Source organism: Dermacentor variabilis, chromosome 7, assembly GCF_050947875.1.
Source record: "Dermacentor variabilis isolate Ectoservices chromosome 7, ASM5094787v1, whole genome shotgun sequence".
In the NCBI taxonomy this organism is placed as follows: Eukaryota; Metazoa; Arthropoda; class Arachnida; order Ixodida; family Ixodidae; genus Dermacentor; species Dermacentor variabilis.
In genome coordinates, this window is record NC_134574.1 from 28,682,916 (window position 1) to 28,700,298 (window position 17,383).

The 17,383-nt window shown below is 47.4% G+C and overlaps 1 protein-coding gene across 4 annotated transcripts in view; it reads right to left on the bottom strand.

The window, feature by feature from the left end:
• Positions 1 to 17,383, bottom strand: part of LOC142587387 (uncharacterized) — a 174,772-nt gene that overhangs the window by 51,988 nt on the left and 105,401 nt on the right. For 2 of the 4 annotated variants that reach the window (XM_075698352.1, XM_075698351.1), the window contains 3 exons: positions 8,851 to 8,891; positions 3,006 to 3,032; positions 1,797 to 1,897 (listed from right to left, as the gene is read on the bottom strand). In XM_075698352.1, the coding sequence (XP_075554467.1) occupies positions 1,797 to 1,897; positions 3,006 to 3,032; positions 8,851 to 8,891 (169 nt within the window). The remainder of the gene's footprint in view (positions 1 to 1,796; positions 1,898 to 3,005; positions 3,033 to 8,850; positions 8,892 to 17,383) is intronic. The other 2 variants (XR_012829511.1, XM_075698350.1) reach the window with 1 other exon arrangement.

Consider the following 17,383-nt stretch of genomic DNA (forward strand, 5'->3'; position numbering starts at 1 on the left):
CACTAACCACTAACATATGATAAATGCCTTTACCACACCTAACACATATACATCTTGCGCTATGCAGCGATCGGCAGAGAATATGAAATCTACTTCATTTTTTTATTCTGTTAGGGCCTTTACAGGTCCGCTTCATATTGCTGCGCTTAATGAAGAAAGCATTCATTATAAGGAGCATATTTTTTAGGGAAATTCTGCCAACATCTCTACTATACGATTCCTAGAATCAATGACGTAGTTCCAATTGCTTGATACCTGGCGTACTTTTTCTCGGCTATTGCGCTGAAGTCGGCCATTACTACAGCATACCGAGTTTGTATCTGTCTCATTTTTAATTCAACATAATCATCAAACTCTTAAATTACGGCTGGTTGGAGCGTAGGCTTATACTACTTTTAATCTTAAATAAAGCCAACTCGAACTTTACGGTTATTTCGCGCAGGCATTTGTATATGTACAGCAGCTCAGCTGAAACGTTACTGTGAATGCACGTAACGCCCACGCCAACAAAGAAAGGCACGACTCTGCCCGGACATCACCGTCGAACTGATTGAGTGGAGCGTGTCGTTGCGTCCGCTTGCTTAGGTTGTTCCTGCTGCGAAACAACTCCGGTCTTCCGGAGGCAGTGAATGCGCCAGAGGCGTTGTATTATAGCTATCACACACAAAAAAATCTGGTAAGTGTTGCTAAATTGGTTGGTGAAATAGGCTAATAATTGTTATGTAAGCCTAGCTTGCCCATGGGTTGTCTTATCTGTTCATTTTTATTGCGATGGCAATTACGATGACACCTCCAGGTGACCTTTTGTCGTTGCCGTAAGAGTACACGTGACGTTCTAAGTCAAAGTGCGAAAAGTATCAGTGGCTTGCGCACCGTATGCTGCGGCTGCGAGGGCAAACTTTCGGGGGTGAGACGAGCAAGATGTTGGTTTGATTTGTGTCTTATTACCGCGCGCCAAATATTGGAGATCAGGTGATTGAGCATGCGCTAACGGAGAATATTCTTTACCATCCCGGCCGTGACTGTACGTAGCTGTATGCGCAACTCAGCGCTTATCAGGTCAACCGTGTCTTATCGTGGAGCTGATGTGTGGTGGGTATCAGCGCACAGTGCCGGCTCAGGTGCTGTATGGCTTGACTTTCTCTGCCTTGCCGCCCACCTAGGGTTGGAGGCCACGCGTATTTGAAGTTTTTAAGATGTGGAAACGCAAGTGGCAACTGAAAGCTTTCGCCGGTCGTTGCCGGCGCTCCCGATTACGCCAGTTTCGTGACAGCCAGTGCTCGTAGTCATGGAGCGAGAGCTCTGGGTGTGTGATTGAAAGAATGCTTGTTTAGTCATTAAGCGCATGCTTGCTGAGATTTACACGCCTGATAAAAATGTGAACTTCGTGTATTTGTCTAATACATTGGCGATAGCTAATAATGTTTTGCCTTTCAGGCGCAACTGCAACTTCTTTGGGGCCGTTTGTCCAAAGTGTGCTGAAGATACCAGTTTCTCACGTTTTTCTTTAACTTTGAAGTTGTATTACTAGATAGTAGGGCATACGGTGGTTTTACTGTTCTTCAACCTCGCGTTGTCACTGGACACATTGATAAGTTCTGGGAATTTCTCTTGCTAGATGGGATTAAAACACTGCAATTTAGGACAATGATTTGCGACCTCTGTTACAGAATGCTAAAACATCATGTTTTTAGCTGGATACCTTTTCATGATTAACCACAAAGAACAGGATACAACAGGAACAACCTTATTATTGCGGTTTACATTTCGTAAAAACGTCAATGAATTCTGCATACCTGATTGTTTAGAACCCTCGCTATCGCTTCTTTCTTCCTCAACATATATATGTGGCTGTAATCCATCAGTAATATTTGGCGTCAGCTTTAAAATTATTTTCCTGAAACAAACGAACTCAGGGTAACGCGTTGTAGTGGGCGAGAAGGAGCAATTGTGAACGCAGATAAAAGGCAAGTTTGTCACTTATTCATTACAAGGCAAGAAACAATACACTATGTTAGAAATGTAAAACTATGCAAGAACGGTTATTAAAAGTAACATGTAGCGTGGAGACAATGTGATGTCATTGGAAGAAGGCTGCCTGACGATATGCGACTAAGATGGAATAGGCTGGTTTCAGCAGTAATAAAGGAAAAATTAAGCTGTATGAAAGCCAGGGTAATTTCTTATCGTGGATTACTGACGACCGTTTAATAACCACGCATTTCGACAATATTAAGTGTTGTATGTATTGCAAAAGTTCGTTAACAGTGCTCACTTGCATCAGAAAAGATACACGTACTTCCGATGTTTATCACTATCTATACCCAGGTTTACGGTTGAAATAGCTAAGCGAAATTGGAGAGTAAATCGAAATATTAAACATGGGAAACATCCTAGTTCACGTGAACAGTTCTATGAGAGTGAAGTACCTATTTGAATAATGTACTGCTGGCAAAGTGAGACGAACATTTTGCTTATGCCTATAGGTTTAGAAACACTGCGAGCTATACTTATGATCTAATCAGGAGGTGCCTTGTGCAAGGGCTGGGGGCTACCTGAGGTTACGGACAATCACAATACTCACAATCATAATTTATATTTGCTTGGAGCAAAACACGTCAACTCCACTGATTTGGGAGCCAAGGAACCAAGAACAACTATTTTATATATCGTAATCAAGAAAGCATCATAGTCATGTGTAAGCTACCAGCGCAATGGGAGTTATAAATTGGTATGTAGTAGAAAAGAACAGCAACATACAAATGAAAAAGTGTGAGCAAAAAAAAAAATCACAGCATGTGACATGCCACACCCGGTTTCTCAGAATAAAAAGGGGTCCAATTGTTCTGCAAAGCATGCGTTAAGTATTTAAATATAGATTTTGAACATTATGCTGTTTTTCATTGAACGACGGATATTATCGTGGTTGTCTTATGCCTCTGGTATTATTTTGTTGAATTAAAACTACGATAAATTTACCCATGCACAATGTATTGATCACTTACTTGTGTTGCATACCTGGAGCACCGTTCCTGCAAATAGAAATAAGAAATACAGTTTCGGGCGAAGTTTTTAGGCATATTATTGTAAATAAATCCTGGCAAGTGATTGCAACGTTGAGGAAGTGGATTTTCCTAAGCAACAAGTAGAATTGCCTGAATAAGCAGACAGTTGGTAGGTTATCTCTGCCAGATCATTCTGATATTGCTCTCTGCCTAATTGTAATGGTAAATTAGATTCTCGAAAGCGCGCGGCGGCCATAATGCACAGGGAAAGGACATGGCAGCCTAAAGATGAATGAAAAGAGAAATAGTGGCTGAAGTCATCTCGCGCTGACTATGCTAATGCATTATGCTTGAATCAATAATGCGACACAATGCATTGTCACCGTCAAAGCGAGATATGTATAAGGCGTATAGAGTAACGGAACTCCACTTCCTACGCTTGCCTAAAAAGGCGCGGGGCCATCTTGCGCCGCCGCCGCGAAGCCCACTGTGGCCTCCGAAATGCAAGGCACACTGGTGCGTGCTAATGCAGAGGAGCGCATCATGCTGCAACGGGGCTCCTTTCTTGAGCTTTTTTCTGGAGAAGCTGCGCTGTCTAGTGGCACTGCCGAGAAGTCCGCGCCTGACCTCCCAGAGGAGAGGCGTGGCGCGCCTGTGCCTGCGAACGCTAAGAAACGTTTCTTCAATTGCCGCGCAGACAGTCTCACATAAACAGTGACACAAGTGACGAGGGTCCATTGAAGAGCGGCACGGACCCAGGGCATTCAAGGCGAAGGTCGCAAAAGCGTAGGCCTGAAAAACGTTCATTGAAACACGGCACTTACCCAGTGCATTTGCGGCGCAGCCTGCTCAAACGTCGCGGTGCTGTGTTAGAGGAACCCTTGTGACATGGCTTTGATTCCGCTCAGCATCGGATAAATTTATGATGTGAGGTCAGTTTAAAATTTCACTTCATTTAAGGTGTTGTGAGATGCCTAACCACCGATACACCCGCCGTACATTCCTCTTCCTATTCTTGCCTATCTTTTCACCAGCTCACGTGGTTGACGAGGGCCACGCTAGAAGAACGATGGGCCACAGGTGTGCGCCCCGCCCCGCTTGCAGACGACGTGGCCGTGGTCAAATAGAAATTAATCTAGGTGGGCATGTTTGCGATGAAAGATTGATCCTCTCGAGAGAAACTGTGCCCTGACGCCCATTGTTCAGTATAGTAACGTGTCTCGTGAACGTTCGATGACAGGGAAGGGGCCGTCGTAGCGAGGTCGAAGAGGACGATACGGTGTGTCAAAAGGCATGAAGGCAGTGCGCACACGCTGAACGAGACAAGGTGCATCAGGAACAGGTGGCATCGGAGGGGCGGCGAAGAGATCACCAGGCAAGTGTAGGGTGTAGTCGGAAATCGTCTCGACTATTAAGGAGGAGAGCTTCAGCGGAGTTCTGGTAGCAGGATAGATTGAAAGCCAAGCGACACGATTGGTAGATGGGAAACGCAATCATCAGCGTGGGACTGAGCGGCAAGCTCTCCTTTCAATTGCCGGTGCAGTTTCTTGACGGCACCATTGGATGCCAGGTGATAAGCAGTTATTCGAGTGCGCAGCACAGAAGAGACGTTGCGGCTATGAAATGGACGGATTCAAACTGTAACCCGCCGTCAGCAGCCACCATCGATGGCTCACATTAACTGATGGTATATGTAGAGAGGAAACGATGGGTAAATGTGTCCGCTGTAACGTCAGGCATGGGAACTTCTTCAGACTACTGGGAGTACCGACAAATGCACGTAAGCAAGAACTGTAACATAGGGGCATAATTAACGAGAAGAAAGGGGGTTAAACAAGATGCCCGATTTTTATTAATCATATCATAAGCCAACAAACACTGAGGCCGAGGACAACATAGGGGAAATTACTGGTGCTTAATAAATTAAAGAAACCATAAATAAGTGGAAATGAAAGTGGATGAAATAAGTGACTTGTCGCAGGTAGGGAACGATTCCCCAACCTTCTCATTTCGCGTGCGATGCTCCATCAATTGAGCTCCCGCGGTGCCGTTTCCTTATTAACTTTTTTCGGTAGTTATGTTTCCTTGTAGAACTCTGGGAGCCTTAGCCACCGCCACCACTCGCTGACTTTGGTGGCGGACCTGGAACATGCTTTCTGCCACAGGCGTAATGAGAACGTGATCTTTTTGTGTGAAGGCAACCTGTCAATACACCCACACATGCTACCTGAAGACATGAAGATTGCCGGATTCGAGACCCTCGTTATGTAATAAACGAGAAGAAAGAGGGTTAACCGAGGGGCCCGAACTTTATTAGTCATATCTTAAGAAGCTAACAAACACTGACACCGAGGACCCCATAGGGTAGGTTACTTGTACCTAATAAATGATATAAACAAACCATAAATAATGGAAATGAAAGTGGATGAAAAAAAAACTTGCTGCGCGTGGGGAACGATCCCACAACCATCGAATTTCGCGTGCGATGCTCTACCCATTGAGCTACCGCGGCGCCGCTTTCCCATCCGCTTTCTTGGGTACTTATGAAGGCACCAATGTTGCTGGATTCGACACCCTCTTTATGTAATAAACGAGAAGAAAGGGGGTTAAACAAGGGGCCAAATTTTTATTAGTCATATCATAAGAACCCAACAAGTACTGACACGGAGGACAACATAGTGTCTGTTGCCACCGAAGCTTGTGTAATTTGATTGTATGCACGGCACGACTCATGTAGTACTTTATAGAGGACACGCGGGCACCAGCGATTACTCTGGAAACTTCGATGACTCATGTATAATATCCGACGCGCTTGACGGGCAGATGAGATTTTCGGCGATCGCCTATGTTCGCCGCAATCGTTGCGCTTTGAGCGTAACTTGCTCTTGTGGGCACAGGTTCGCCTCCCAAAAAGTATTTATGCTATGGACAGTTTTGCTGCTGTGTTTTTTCACCATCACTACTACGTGACATCTGGTGGAGGTGTTAGTGCGTTATTATACCGAACTCCCCCGAAAAGCCGCGATCCAAGCCCGACAGCCGAGGACAACGCCAACGTCGCCAAGGACCAGCAAGCTAGCCGTAGGCAGCAATGACTGCTACCGCAGTACGGACTTAGACCTGCAATGACGTGGAAGTGCACGGCCATGACAGCAGCTACAATGGTAGCCCCACTGTCACCAACACCGAGCGTGCTGCAGCAGCTCAGGTAGACACCGACGTTCCACATATCAACATTTGAGTACCCAGCAACCTGGCTGGAGACATGGAAGGGAACACCTGCAACAGCGACGACAAGATGCCCCATGCCTTTTTCACATTGGAAGATGCGGCCACAACATGGTTGAAGGATCGAGCAACCGCCTTAACAATGTGGGACCTTTCTAGCTGCGGCTTCCTCCAGACATTCACAAGCGTCGTGTGCAAAGAGTGAGCCTAAGCGCTACATGAAACATGAGTGCAGCTGCCCAGTGAGACCAATGCGGTCGTAACGGAAGAGAGGACCCATCTTTTCTTGCGCGCCGACCCAGAAATGTCTGAGGAGAAACATATCCGCTTTCTGAAGCGGCGCGGCGCGTCAAGCATAACGCCGCCGCCCCCAGGAAGAACTCTTCGGCGGACCTAACCGATCCCCATGGAAGACCCTAGCCGAGTTCATTACAGAGGCAAAGACAATTGAGAAAATGTGGAAATGTGCGCTAGGCAATATAACCGTGAAGTGTTCACGCAGTAGTGTGCCGTCTAAGCAGTGCGCTCTGACGATCTCCAAGAGACCATCAGGGCTATTGTGCATGAAGAACTGCGCAAAATCTTGCCTTCTGCGGAATCTCAGGCGTCCTCGATCACTGACATGGTCAAGGAGGAACTACAGCGATCCCTTGGAGTTCCTCGGGCGCAGCCGCATTCGTCGTGGACTCAGCTAGAGACGATGACATAAGCTGCCGTCACCAGCCGTGACGGTCACCCCCTACACGCCTGCGCTGGGGCCACGTAGTGCCAGAACTCCATCATCCACCTTCACTGACGCCAGCATGACCGACCGTCGCTCAGCGCAGCGTTCCAAGGAAGACCACCTCTTGGCGAGTCCCCGACCACCATCCAGTCTGTTATCGATGCGTAGAAGTGGGCCACATCTACCGGTTGTGCCCATACCGCAAAATGGTGATTCCAGGGTTCACCGCGAACATTCCGCGCCAACATCAAGGTAAACGCCCTCGCGACATCGCTGATTACCTCGCCGCCCCTCAGTGGAGCCCTCGATGACCAACCCGTTCGCCGTCACTATGTTGTCGTCGGAGCATCGGCCATACACTGGCCGAGCCCGCGTTTAGCCTGTCAGCCCATATTCGCAAAACTAAAAGCAGCTACCGATGAAGGTGCGGCTGCTGTTCGTCAAACTGATGACGATCCTACGTCCACGATGAATATGCCGAAAAGGGCATCTCGACGACATATAAAGCAGACGCCGTCATTCTGACAAAGCATGAAAGCAAAAAAAAATACACCGGCAAATAAAGGCTTGAGGACGCGATGTTCCTGCCGCAGGTCCACACGACGTAGCTTTGATCGGATGTCGCGTCCTAACTGCAACGCCAAACAACGAAGAACCGATCGCGACGTGCTTCTGGACGGCCATGCCGTCATCGCCTTAGTGGACACAAGAGCCCACTACTCCGTCATGAGGGGACATATCGCCGCCCATTTGAAGAAAGTAAAGACTGCATGGGACGGCCCTCAAATTCGGACTGCTGGAGGACAGCTAACAACGCCAACTGGAATCTAAACGGAAAGAATTGCCGCTTATGACTGTGCCTACCCTGCCACCTTCATTATCCTCCAACAGTGTTCACGAGACGTTATTCTCAGTATGGACTTCGAAGCAACACGGCGTCACCGACATGATGTCGAAGTCGATAACGTTGTCCGAAGATCAAGCGATACAACTGTAGAGCTCTTCCAGTCACCACGCTTTGAGTGTGCTCAAAGATAAAGTCAGCATCCCGTCTCGCTCTAGCATTGTCATTTACATAGCCAGCGAAACACCCGCAGACGTAGAAGGTGTCATCGAGAGAAACCAACGTCCACTGCTTAATCGTGAAATTTGCGTCGCAAGGAGGGTCGCTGGACTGCATGGCAGAAAAGCGAAAGTGATTGCTGACCAACTTCAGCCAGGACTTCCTATCGTTCAGAAGGGCACGACGATCGCATGCCTCGAGGAAAATGTGGAAACCAGCAATGCGTTTGTCCTCTCCGATTCTGGCGCATCCACCTCGACGAGCATAGTTCCCGAGCCACTCTTAGAAATAAATCCAAGCCTCCCCACGAGGTAACTAAAACAGCTGGAAAGTCTTCTCCAAGGACGCAGACTGCTTTCCGACGTCATCGAAGCTTCTGCAAACACCAGTGGCAAAGTATCGCACAATAGGTTGCAAAGTATCGCATAACCTTCGCTTACATTAAGGCGGTGCAGGAAACAATGCAGATCACGTAGTTTAGGCTCGTTTACAGCAGGAACCGAATGACGACTGTCGACGCCATGCTGTCACGCGTCACCGACGAAGAGCATCTCGACGTCGCAAGCTTTCTTTGCCTATTCCTTCGACTTTCCACAGCTGCTGCTGCTGCTGTCTGGCACACGGCGTAGGGGGTGGTTCAGAGTGTGTGCATACATGATAGGAGTGCGGGGGAAAAGAAGGACGATGCGAGAAACTACTTTGGAGCGTTGAACTGCGTCGAATGTGCACAGAGCCCTCTGGAGCTCCCTAGGCATCGTCACATTGGTCCCTTGACAGCTGTAATTATCTGTGATTCCCTTCACAAGCATTGCAGAAACTGCAGTGCTCACCTTTCTACTAAGGTGCAAGTCCAGAGGTGACGTGCATAGAACTGTAAAGAGGAGGGCGGAGAGGGTCAGAGAATGGGCAGAACCGACGCAGTCGCGAAAGAACGGGGGGAGGGGATAAGGGCAAGGGGACGTGAGAAGGCAAGTAAACGCTACTACCATAGACACGTCAGCAATTTCGTGCCAAAGGGATAAGTTTAGGTTTAAAGTACGGCACGAAACCTTTTCCTATATGTGAAAAATAAGCATCAGGCAAATTCTTCAAGCTGACAACTCACGCAAGACTTGCAGAAGAAGGGCCGCCTTAAAACGCATCGTAGGGTCTAGGCGACATTACGGAGGCGGTCACACGTCAAACCAACATTTCTGCGCCAGCCGCTGGAGCGTTGCGACTGTGGCATTGCTTGAAAGCATGGATTTGATCCCGACCACGGTAGACGCATTTCGACGGGGGCTAAATAAAATTAAAGGAAAACGCTCGTGCACTTAGATTTATGGACACGTTAAAGAACACCATGGCGTAAAAAGTATTCCGGAGTCCGCCACTACGGCGTGCTTCATAATCTGGTTGTGTTTTTGGCACGTACCGCCCCATACCTTAATTAATGTTTAGTAGTTCGGCCGGAATGCGATGTGACATTTGAGATAGCGATTTTGCTCAACGTTCTCGGAGGTTATTAGGCACGGCGCACAAAACGCCTCAGGCAAACACCTCCCCCTGTGTGTTCTGTGTACTACGCAGACAAACAGCAATGGCGCGCGCAAGGTATTTAGCATTAACTCGCCACTGCGGCATGTTGGACTAAATGTTGAAGAAATTAAACATACGCCGTCAAGAGCGCCGCTTATTATCGTCAATCAAAGCAATTAGCAGAGAAAGCTTCGCCTACGTCGATTCCCACAGTGTGTGGAATCCGCATATATATATTTTTTTAGTAGAGACGAGAGTCTATCGTACGTTGGCCTGAAGGCGCTGCAGGAACAATCACGCAGTACTGTCGTTTTGAGGCAATCTGACTAGTCGCCGAGCAGGTGTTGAAGGCGAGGTAAATACCAGTTTGGACGTCTGTCACCCAGATCATCGGTACGCGGAAGCTGGTGGATACGGCGATGTACAGATTGGACGAGGTGGCGAAGAACCCCTTTGATTATTGTTTACCTTGTTTCGACCAAAGGCAATGCGAGAATGTCACATACCTCGGTAGTTGCCTGTGGTGGGAGCACAAGAAGCAACTCGCACTTGCGAACTGCCGATGTGTTGCAATTTACGCGCAACTTGTTCTCTGCATGAATAACCGATAAGGCGGAAGCGGCTACCCAGAAATTTTAGAGGTTGGTATTAACAGTAGTTCCAATGACACTCACGGACGGTTCAGAATTGGTTTCAGAGGCGGTGTGGGCGGAGTTGCTCGTTTCTGTGTTCTCCCGTTGCCCATTGCAGGACTTGTTAGAGTTCGAGTCACCGTAAGCGTCGGCTCCCAAGCACAGTTAAAAACTTCGCGACTTCATTTCAGCGGTTACGAGAGACCTTACTTCGGATCCACCTGGTTTTCCACTTTAAGCCTATCTTTGCATCAGCCCATGTGGTTGACCAGCGCCGTGCCAGAAGAAAGGCGAGCCACAGGGGCAAATACCTGGTGGCACATAGTTTTGGAACAACATATGCAGCTACCCAAGTTGGCGACAAAACGTTCATTTAAGAGCGGCACACGCTTATTGGCACATAACCATTCACCCACGTTCGCATCAAATAGGTTCATTGGATATTAGCACAGACCGATGACCGATGAAATGTTTTGGTGTGTACTTCGACAAACCGCTAAGCTTCTCTTCTCACAGATAATCACACAACGTGATATTGCCCCTCTTGGAAAGGTATGTCTCATTTCCACACATCTGTTCTGTTTCTGAACGTGCACAACTAATTGTGACCTTATTGAACGCGTCCAGAATATACCGATCTCTAGCTTCAAGCTTCACTTTTGCCATTCTGGCGACCAAAGTTCAGCCTTCTAGACTATACTTCAGCTCGCACCTCTAGACTCAATACTTAATTAATCAGACCTTTTTTATATGGCATTATACATTCCCCAAAGCTTCTTGATCATATGCAGTTGCTCGTGCCGCAACGGTGTACCAGGCTCCATTCCACATTATTTGCCAGGCCTTGTTGAATCAAAGAATCTGCTACGTAGGGCTCGACTACAAATAACATGTAATAAGAATTGTGCCCGTATAGACATACTTCAAAGTTCATTTCCTGTGTTTTGCGTATCTGTAGATAATCGTGTATGATTAACTACCTTTTACCCTTCCTCGTCTTCATTTCTCATAGTTGTTTCTCTATCTCGCATTGTTATGTCTACCGCATCAATGTTGTCTGTACATTTCGTCTCACATATTGGTTTTTAAGTGCACCAGTACAAAGGGGGACAGTGTTGAAGCTCGGGCACGTTGGGGTGAGATTCTTATGTAACAGCGCCGTATTATTATTCTGTGCAAAAGAAATTACTGGCCTGCGTAGAAGAATACATTCATTCGTATGGTACGGTGGCATTCCAGAAGTATACAGGCATCATCATTGGCAACTTCTTGTAACTGCTTAATTCTTACGTTAACTCGACATTTTCCATCTGGAATGATTCTGTTTACCTCCAAAAAATGGCGTGTGCATTGCTTCATGCATAGCTCCGACCTTAAGTGATATTTATCTCGCGCACCACGTCAAGATCCTCAGCAAACAACTAGACGATAGCGCGCCTCGTGCTTTCAGATTTGTTGAATATGTTTAGTTTTTATGACCTGTGCAGTTAGGACGCAGAGGCCTCGGTCTCGAAAGTATCGTCAGTTTTTTACACCTGTCTTGACGCACTTGTCTTGATGCATCAAATGCCCTCTGAAGAAAGTTTCCTTTTCCTACACCTTACCATGCGCCTCGGCGATAGGCATGTGTGCTGGCGACACGAGCCAAGGTGCCAGAAGCCTCTCGCACCTTTCGCTTCTGCACATTCGAAGCTTGTCAAGCGCGCCATTGCAAAGTTATGTTTTCGATATGTCCTAGTAAAATCGTGCCATCATTTGACGCAATGCAGTTGTCAAAATCAGGTGGTGCGCCTCCAGGCAGCAGGCTACCCAACCGATCTTCTCATTGCTTTATCGGAGAACCTGTTAAGAGGCATCATAAATTCAGGCCGCAGCGAAGCCACTGAAAGGCACAATGAAGAAGGAAAAAGAAAGGCTATGGTTATCCCTTACCTGCATCGCATTTCGCGTAACTTGAAAAGGGTGGGTTCTTGTGCCAATGTGAATGTTGTTTTTTCCGCACCCGATAAACTATCAAAACTCTGTCACATTGTAAACCCAAGCAACGCATCAAAAGTAGTAGTGTCATCATAGTATATTATACCGTAAAGTTACATCTGAAAGTGACTGCTTCGGAATTCAAACCGACTTATATACCATACACGAGTGGTGCGAGCGATGGTAAATGAAACTTAATCTCGAGGAAACGGTGTGTATGAGGTTCTCCAGAAAAAAAAATCCTGAAAATTTAAATACACGATAAACTGCTCTCCAGTAAAAATGGTGTGTGTATGTAAATACCTAGGATTTACTTTTGCCCCTCTTTTTCATGGAATCGGCAGGTGGATTATAGCGTAGGCAAAACTTCTCGGAGCTTGGGATTTTCACGACGAAATACACGTGCGTTTCCACAACAAACCCGGGAGCTACTATATAAATCATGAGAAAAGACGGGGAATGCGGGAGATGGAAATTCAAGACGATGAGCAAAACGTGAACAAGGTGAATGCCGAAGCCAACGTTAGGACAAGTGGACTTGTCTTCTTCAAGGCGACATATGCTTACCTCGCCGCAGTATATATAGGTGGGAGTCTTCTAAAGGGGAGAGGGTGTGAGGCGGGAAGAGGCGGAAAATAGGGAAAATGTGTTATCGTGACGAATTGAGAGTAAAGGAACGCTGTGTACAAGGTCAAAGCCAGGGCACAACACCCCCCTCCCTCCCCTGGTCTGTCAACGCACGCGCGTTAGCCGGCGTGTCAAGGGCGTCTGACACGCCTCTGACAAAAAAAAGAAAGCAAAGGAAAGGAAAGAAAAAGAAGAAAGGGGGGGAGATACGCCAAGAAATCAAACTAAGTGTTGTTGCCTATAGCTTTAAGTTTAGCATAGCGAATAGATTCTAAAGCTCCCTTTGAAACGTTTATGCCTATTGGTTGCAATGTCTTAAACCTGTGGATAAGGTATGATTCTCCTTTTTTTTTCTCGTTCAGAACGGAAATTTGACTGTAAGATGTAGAGTTTAAGTTCATCAAAGTTATGACCTGGTTGGTTGAAATGCTCGGCGACGGCTTTGGGAAGCTTTTTGGCTGTGTGCGCGCGATGTCCGTTCAACGTGACGTTCATTGACTGTCCTGTTTCAACGATATATTGTTTCTTACAGAAGGAACATTCAAGCATATAAATCACATCCGAACTTGTACAAGTGAAGCTAGATTTGTCTTCATGCGTACAAGTATTTGCGGTGCTTTTAATTTTAATGTCACTTTGAAGGTGCCTGCAGGTTTTGCACCTAGAGCGACAACATGCTTTTATTAAGGGGTATGCTGTAGGCTGACTTTTGCGTGCACTGACATGTCCTTAAAGTTCTTGTTTCGGCGGTAGGTAACCCTGGGTACATTCGGGAACGCATTTCGCCGACGCTCGTTACTTAGTAATACTGGGTGGTATTTTCTTAGGATGTTGTTTATGTTTGGGTGTGCATTAGAATATCTTGTTATAAAGGCCGGTGGTCTGTCAGATTCTAATGTGGGCTGTCTCTTCGCCAATTCCGACTGTCTCTCCAATCTTGACGCTGCATCATAAGCTCTATTGAGAGCAACTTAGGGATAGTTCCTTTCTGCTTGGCTTGATTTAAGGTCATCTAGGTAGTGGATATAATCGTGGTCTTCGCTGCAGATTCTTCTTATACGTTTCGCTTGGCCGACAAAAATTACTTGCTTGCAATGTCGCGGGTGATGACTGTTGCAGTCTAAATATTGCTGGCTATCTGTAGGCTTCCGGTAAAGTGTCGTTCTCAGTTTTCTATGTAGACCGTCGTGTCCAGGAAGTTGATCTGACTAGGAGAGTGGTGAGCAGTAAATTTAATACTCGGCTGAACGCGATTGAAATGGCTAATTAGGTCGGTTAAGGCGCTTCTGCCGTGTTCCCATATTATAGATATGTCGTCAATGTAGCAAAGATAGGTGTGGGGTTTTAACAGGTAGGATTTCAGCAGGTCTGCTTCAAGCTGTCCCATGAAGATGTTCGCATACGTGGGAGCGAATGGCGTAACCATGCTAGTGCCGAAAATTTGCAAGTAGTGTATAGAATCGAATTCGAAATAGTTGAGCATGAGAACTAACCTAAGGAGCGATAAGTAAACTTCAGTAGCGTGCGCTTGGGGATTGATTGCGAGGAATCTAGAACCGGCTTGAATTCCTTCACTCATGGGAATGTTGTTGTAGAGGGCAGAAACATCCAAAGTGCCTAGAATAGCGCGGTGGGAAAGGATTTGGTTGGCGTTGATGCAGTCGATAATTCGAAGGAAGTGCGGCGTGTCTCGAACGAAAGATGGGAGGGTGGTGGGTATGTTTGACAGGTGGAGATTTAAGAATTTAGAAAGTGACTCAGTAGGTGTGTTGTTATTAGACACAACAGGCCGACCTAGGATTCCTGCTGTTAGTATTTCTTCGACCGGAACTTTATGTATTTTAGGAAGAAGATAAAAGCGGCCTGCTGTTTTGTTCTTGGGCATCATGAAGCGATATTCAGATTGTGTGATTCCCTGGACAGGAGTTCCGCTATCGTGCTTATGAAAATATTTCTGTAATCTGAAGTTGGGTTAGAATCGAGTTTTCTATAGTGGGTGTGGTTGCTCAGTTGTTTAGAGGCCTCATTCTTGTACTTATATATAGGCCAGATTACTATACTGCCGCCTTTGTCTGCTGGTTTTATAACAATATCATTCCTTTTCGCAAGTTCTTTAAGGATTTGTTGTTAAGCGGGGGTCAAATTTCTGCGTTTCCAGCAATGCCGCGTTGACTCTAGAATTTATTTTGATATCAGTTTTAAGTATAAATCGAGGTTTGGGAACTATTCGGTTTCCGGTGTCCATGTGCTAGGTGGTCTAAGAGAGTCTCTATCTTCTTTTCCTACATCTGGTCTACCGAAAAAGAACTCCTTGATGCGCATGCGTCGTGAAAACTCTGTTATGTCTTTGTGGAGATTGTATTCGTTTACTGCGTCGTTCGTCGGACAAAACGTTAGACCACGTTTCAGGACATCAACTTCTTCGGTGCTTAGACTATGCGATATGTCTACTACATTGCTGCAGTGCTCTGGATGCCCGCCTGTAGGACTGTCGGTGGAGCTACGTGCTGCAGGGGTTGCATTAGTTTCTTTGGGTGGATCTGCAGCTCTAATATCTTTGTGCTGGTATTTATCTAGTAATTTTTCCTCGTTAGTTTGGACGAATAGTTTAAGTTCTCTTCTTTCCGGTTCAGTTAACTTTATGCTGTCGAGTTGATCAGAAATTATCATAAGTTTCTCTTCGCAGTGTTATTCGAGAATGTCAATAAGGGAGAGCGATGCATTTTCTAGGACAGCTTTCCACTTTAATAATAGCCTGGAGGGTAAAGAACCGAGGGCGCAGCTCACCTTAATTCTGAGACCTTTTGGGATTTTCCTCTCTTTAGTGCAGCTAGTGTAAGCTTTTAGGTGAAATCTGCAATTTGTTTCTTTGGCGACGAGTTTGCAGGATTGGAGGAAAGGGCGAGATTTGTTGTTGCGTGTGCTATCCCTAGTGCGTGGTAGTCATTTCTGTTTGGTTCGGGCAGACCTACGGGGCGAAAAATCTTCAGGTGGTGTCTTTTAACGCTTAATTTTCTTGTCGAGGCCTGCACCGAAGTCTGTCTGCGTCTGCGTAAATTTTCGGCACTAGCATGGGTACACAATTCGCTCCCACGTATGCGAACATCTTCATGGTTCAGCTTGAAGCAGACCTGCTGAAATTCTACCCCTTAAAACCCCACACCTATCTTCGTTACATTGACAACTGTGATGACCCACTGATGGGCAAAGGTTCCTGTTCTCAATGGTTCGGTTGGTTCTCTTAGGCGGAGCCTCCGAGAACCCAATTGAGGACGAAGCCGTTGGTTTGGATGCACACACAAAGACTTTTAATCAAACAGAAAAGGCAAAAAGTAAATAGAAAGAAACAGAAAGCATGCATAAGATAAACACTCAAGAAAACATTGCGGTAAGGAACACACTTAGGGCTTTAACGAGGGTGCTAGTCCGCGCTTGCCACGAGGGCGGGGACGCGTCGCAGTCTCGACACGGCAACGCGGCGACAAGCTGGAAGAAGGGGTGGCGCCGGTCTCACCAAAGGTTGCGGCGTAGGCTGACTGACCGGGCGCCGGGAGTGCGCCAGCTCTGGCGAGGCGAGGTAACGCTGACGGCTTTGTGGCAGGAGTGGACGGCGGCGGCGTTCTGGCCGGGCAGAGAGCTCGGGCCCGTAGCCCGACTGCTCCCCTCTCGCCCACGGGCACGGAAGCTCGAACGCCGGCCTCGGGCAGCAGGCGGCACGGCAGACGGGGCGGCGTTCCGGCCGGGCAGCTGGCGTAGACCTCGGGCCCGAAGCCCGACTGTTCCCGTCCTGCCCACTGGCGCAAAAGCTCACCGCCCTTGAGGAGCTGGCGGCACGCTCAGGTAGACGGGCGACGCACAGGAACAGGTTGGCAGGAGGCCCCGGGTGGGTGAAGTCCTGGTGGGCTCGGGTCCGGAACCCGACGGCCCGTCTTCAAAGCCCGCTCCGGTGGTTGACCTCCTCCTGCCGTCGTTTCCTGGGACTCTCCTGGCGTCTCCCCGGCGTCTCCCTGCGTGTCCTCTTGCGTGTCGCCCCCGTTCTGCCAGCGCACCACGCTTTTTGTCGTGGTCTGGCCGATTTGGCATTTACTGATTGGCTGCCCGACGCCCCGTGGTCTTTTCTCATTGGTTGCTTTTTTCCTTTTGTTGTCTTTCCTGCGCCGCGCGTTCACGTGCCGGGCGCTCTTCGGCGTCGTCGTTCTTCCTCCTTCCAGCTCGGCGTGCGTGCACTCCGCGTCGTCTGCTCTCGACTGTCCCGAGCCCCGCACCACGTCGCGCACCACACATCACATAAGCCCCCTTTTTAACAAGTTTTTTTGAAGAAAAACTGCCGCCCAGTGCGCGACATAGTTCACAACAGTACAGTCATTGTCCGTTCACAAGAACGCACTGTAATATTTCATGCATAATTTACACAGTTGCACAATTCACTGAGCGTACAGATCAAAGACCATTAATGGAAAAGACACTAACTCACAAACACCACAACAACTCTAAAGAATAAAAACTGTAGCACCAGAGGCTATCACACCACACTCTATAAACAACCAAGTTGAAGTCACCAAGTCCAAGGTCACAAGTCCGTGAAAAGCCATAAGCGAAGCATCGGCTC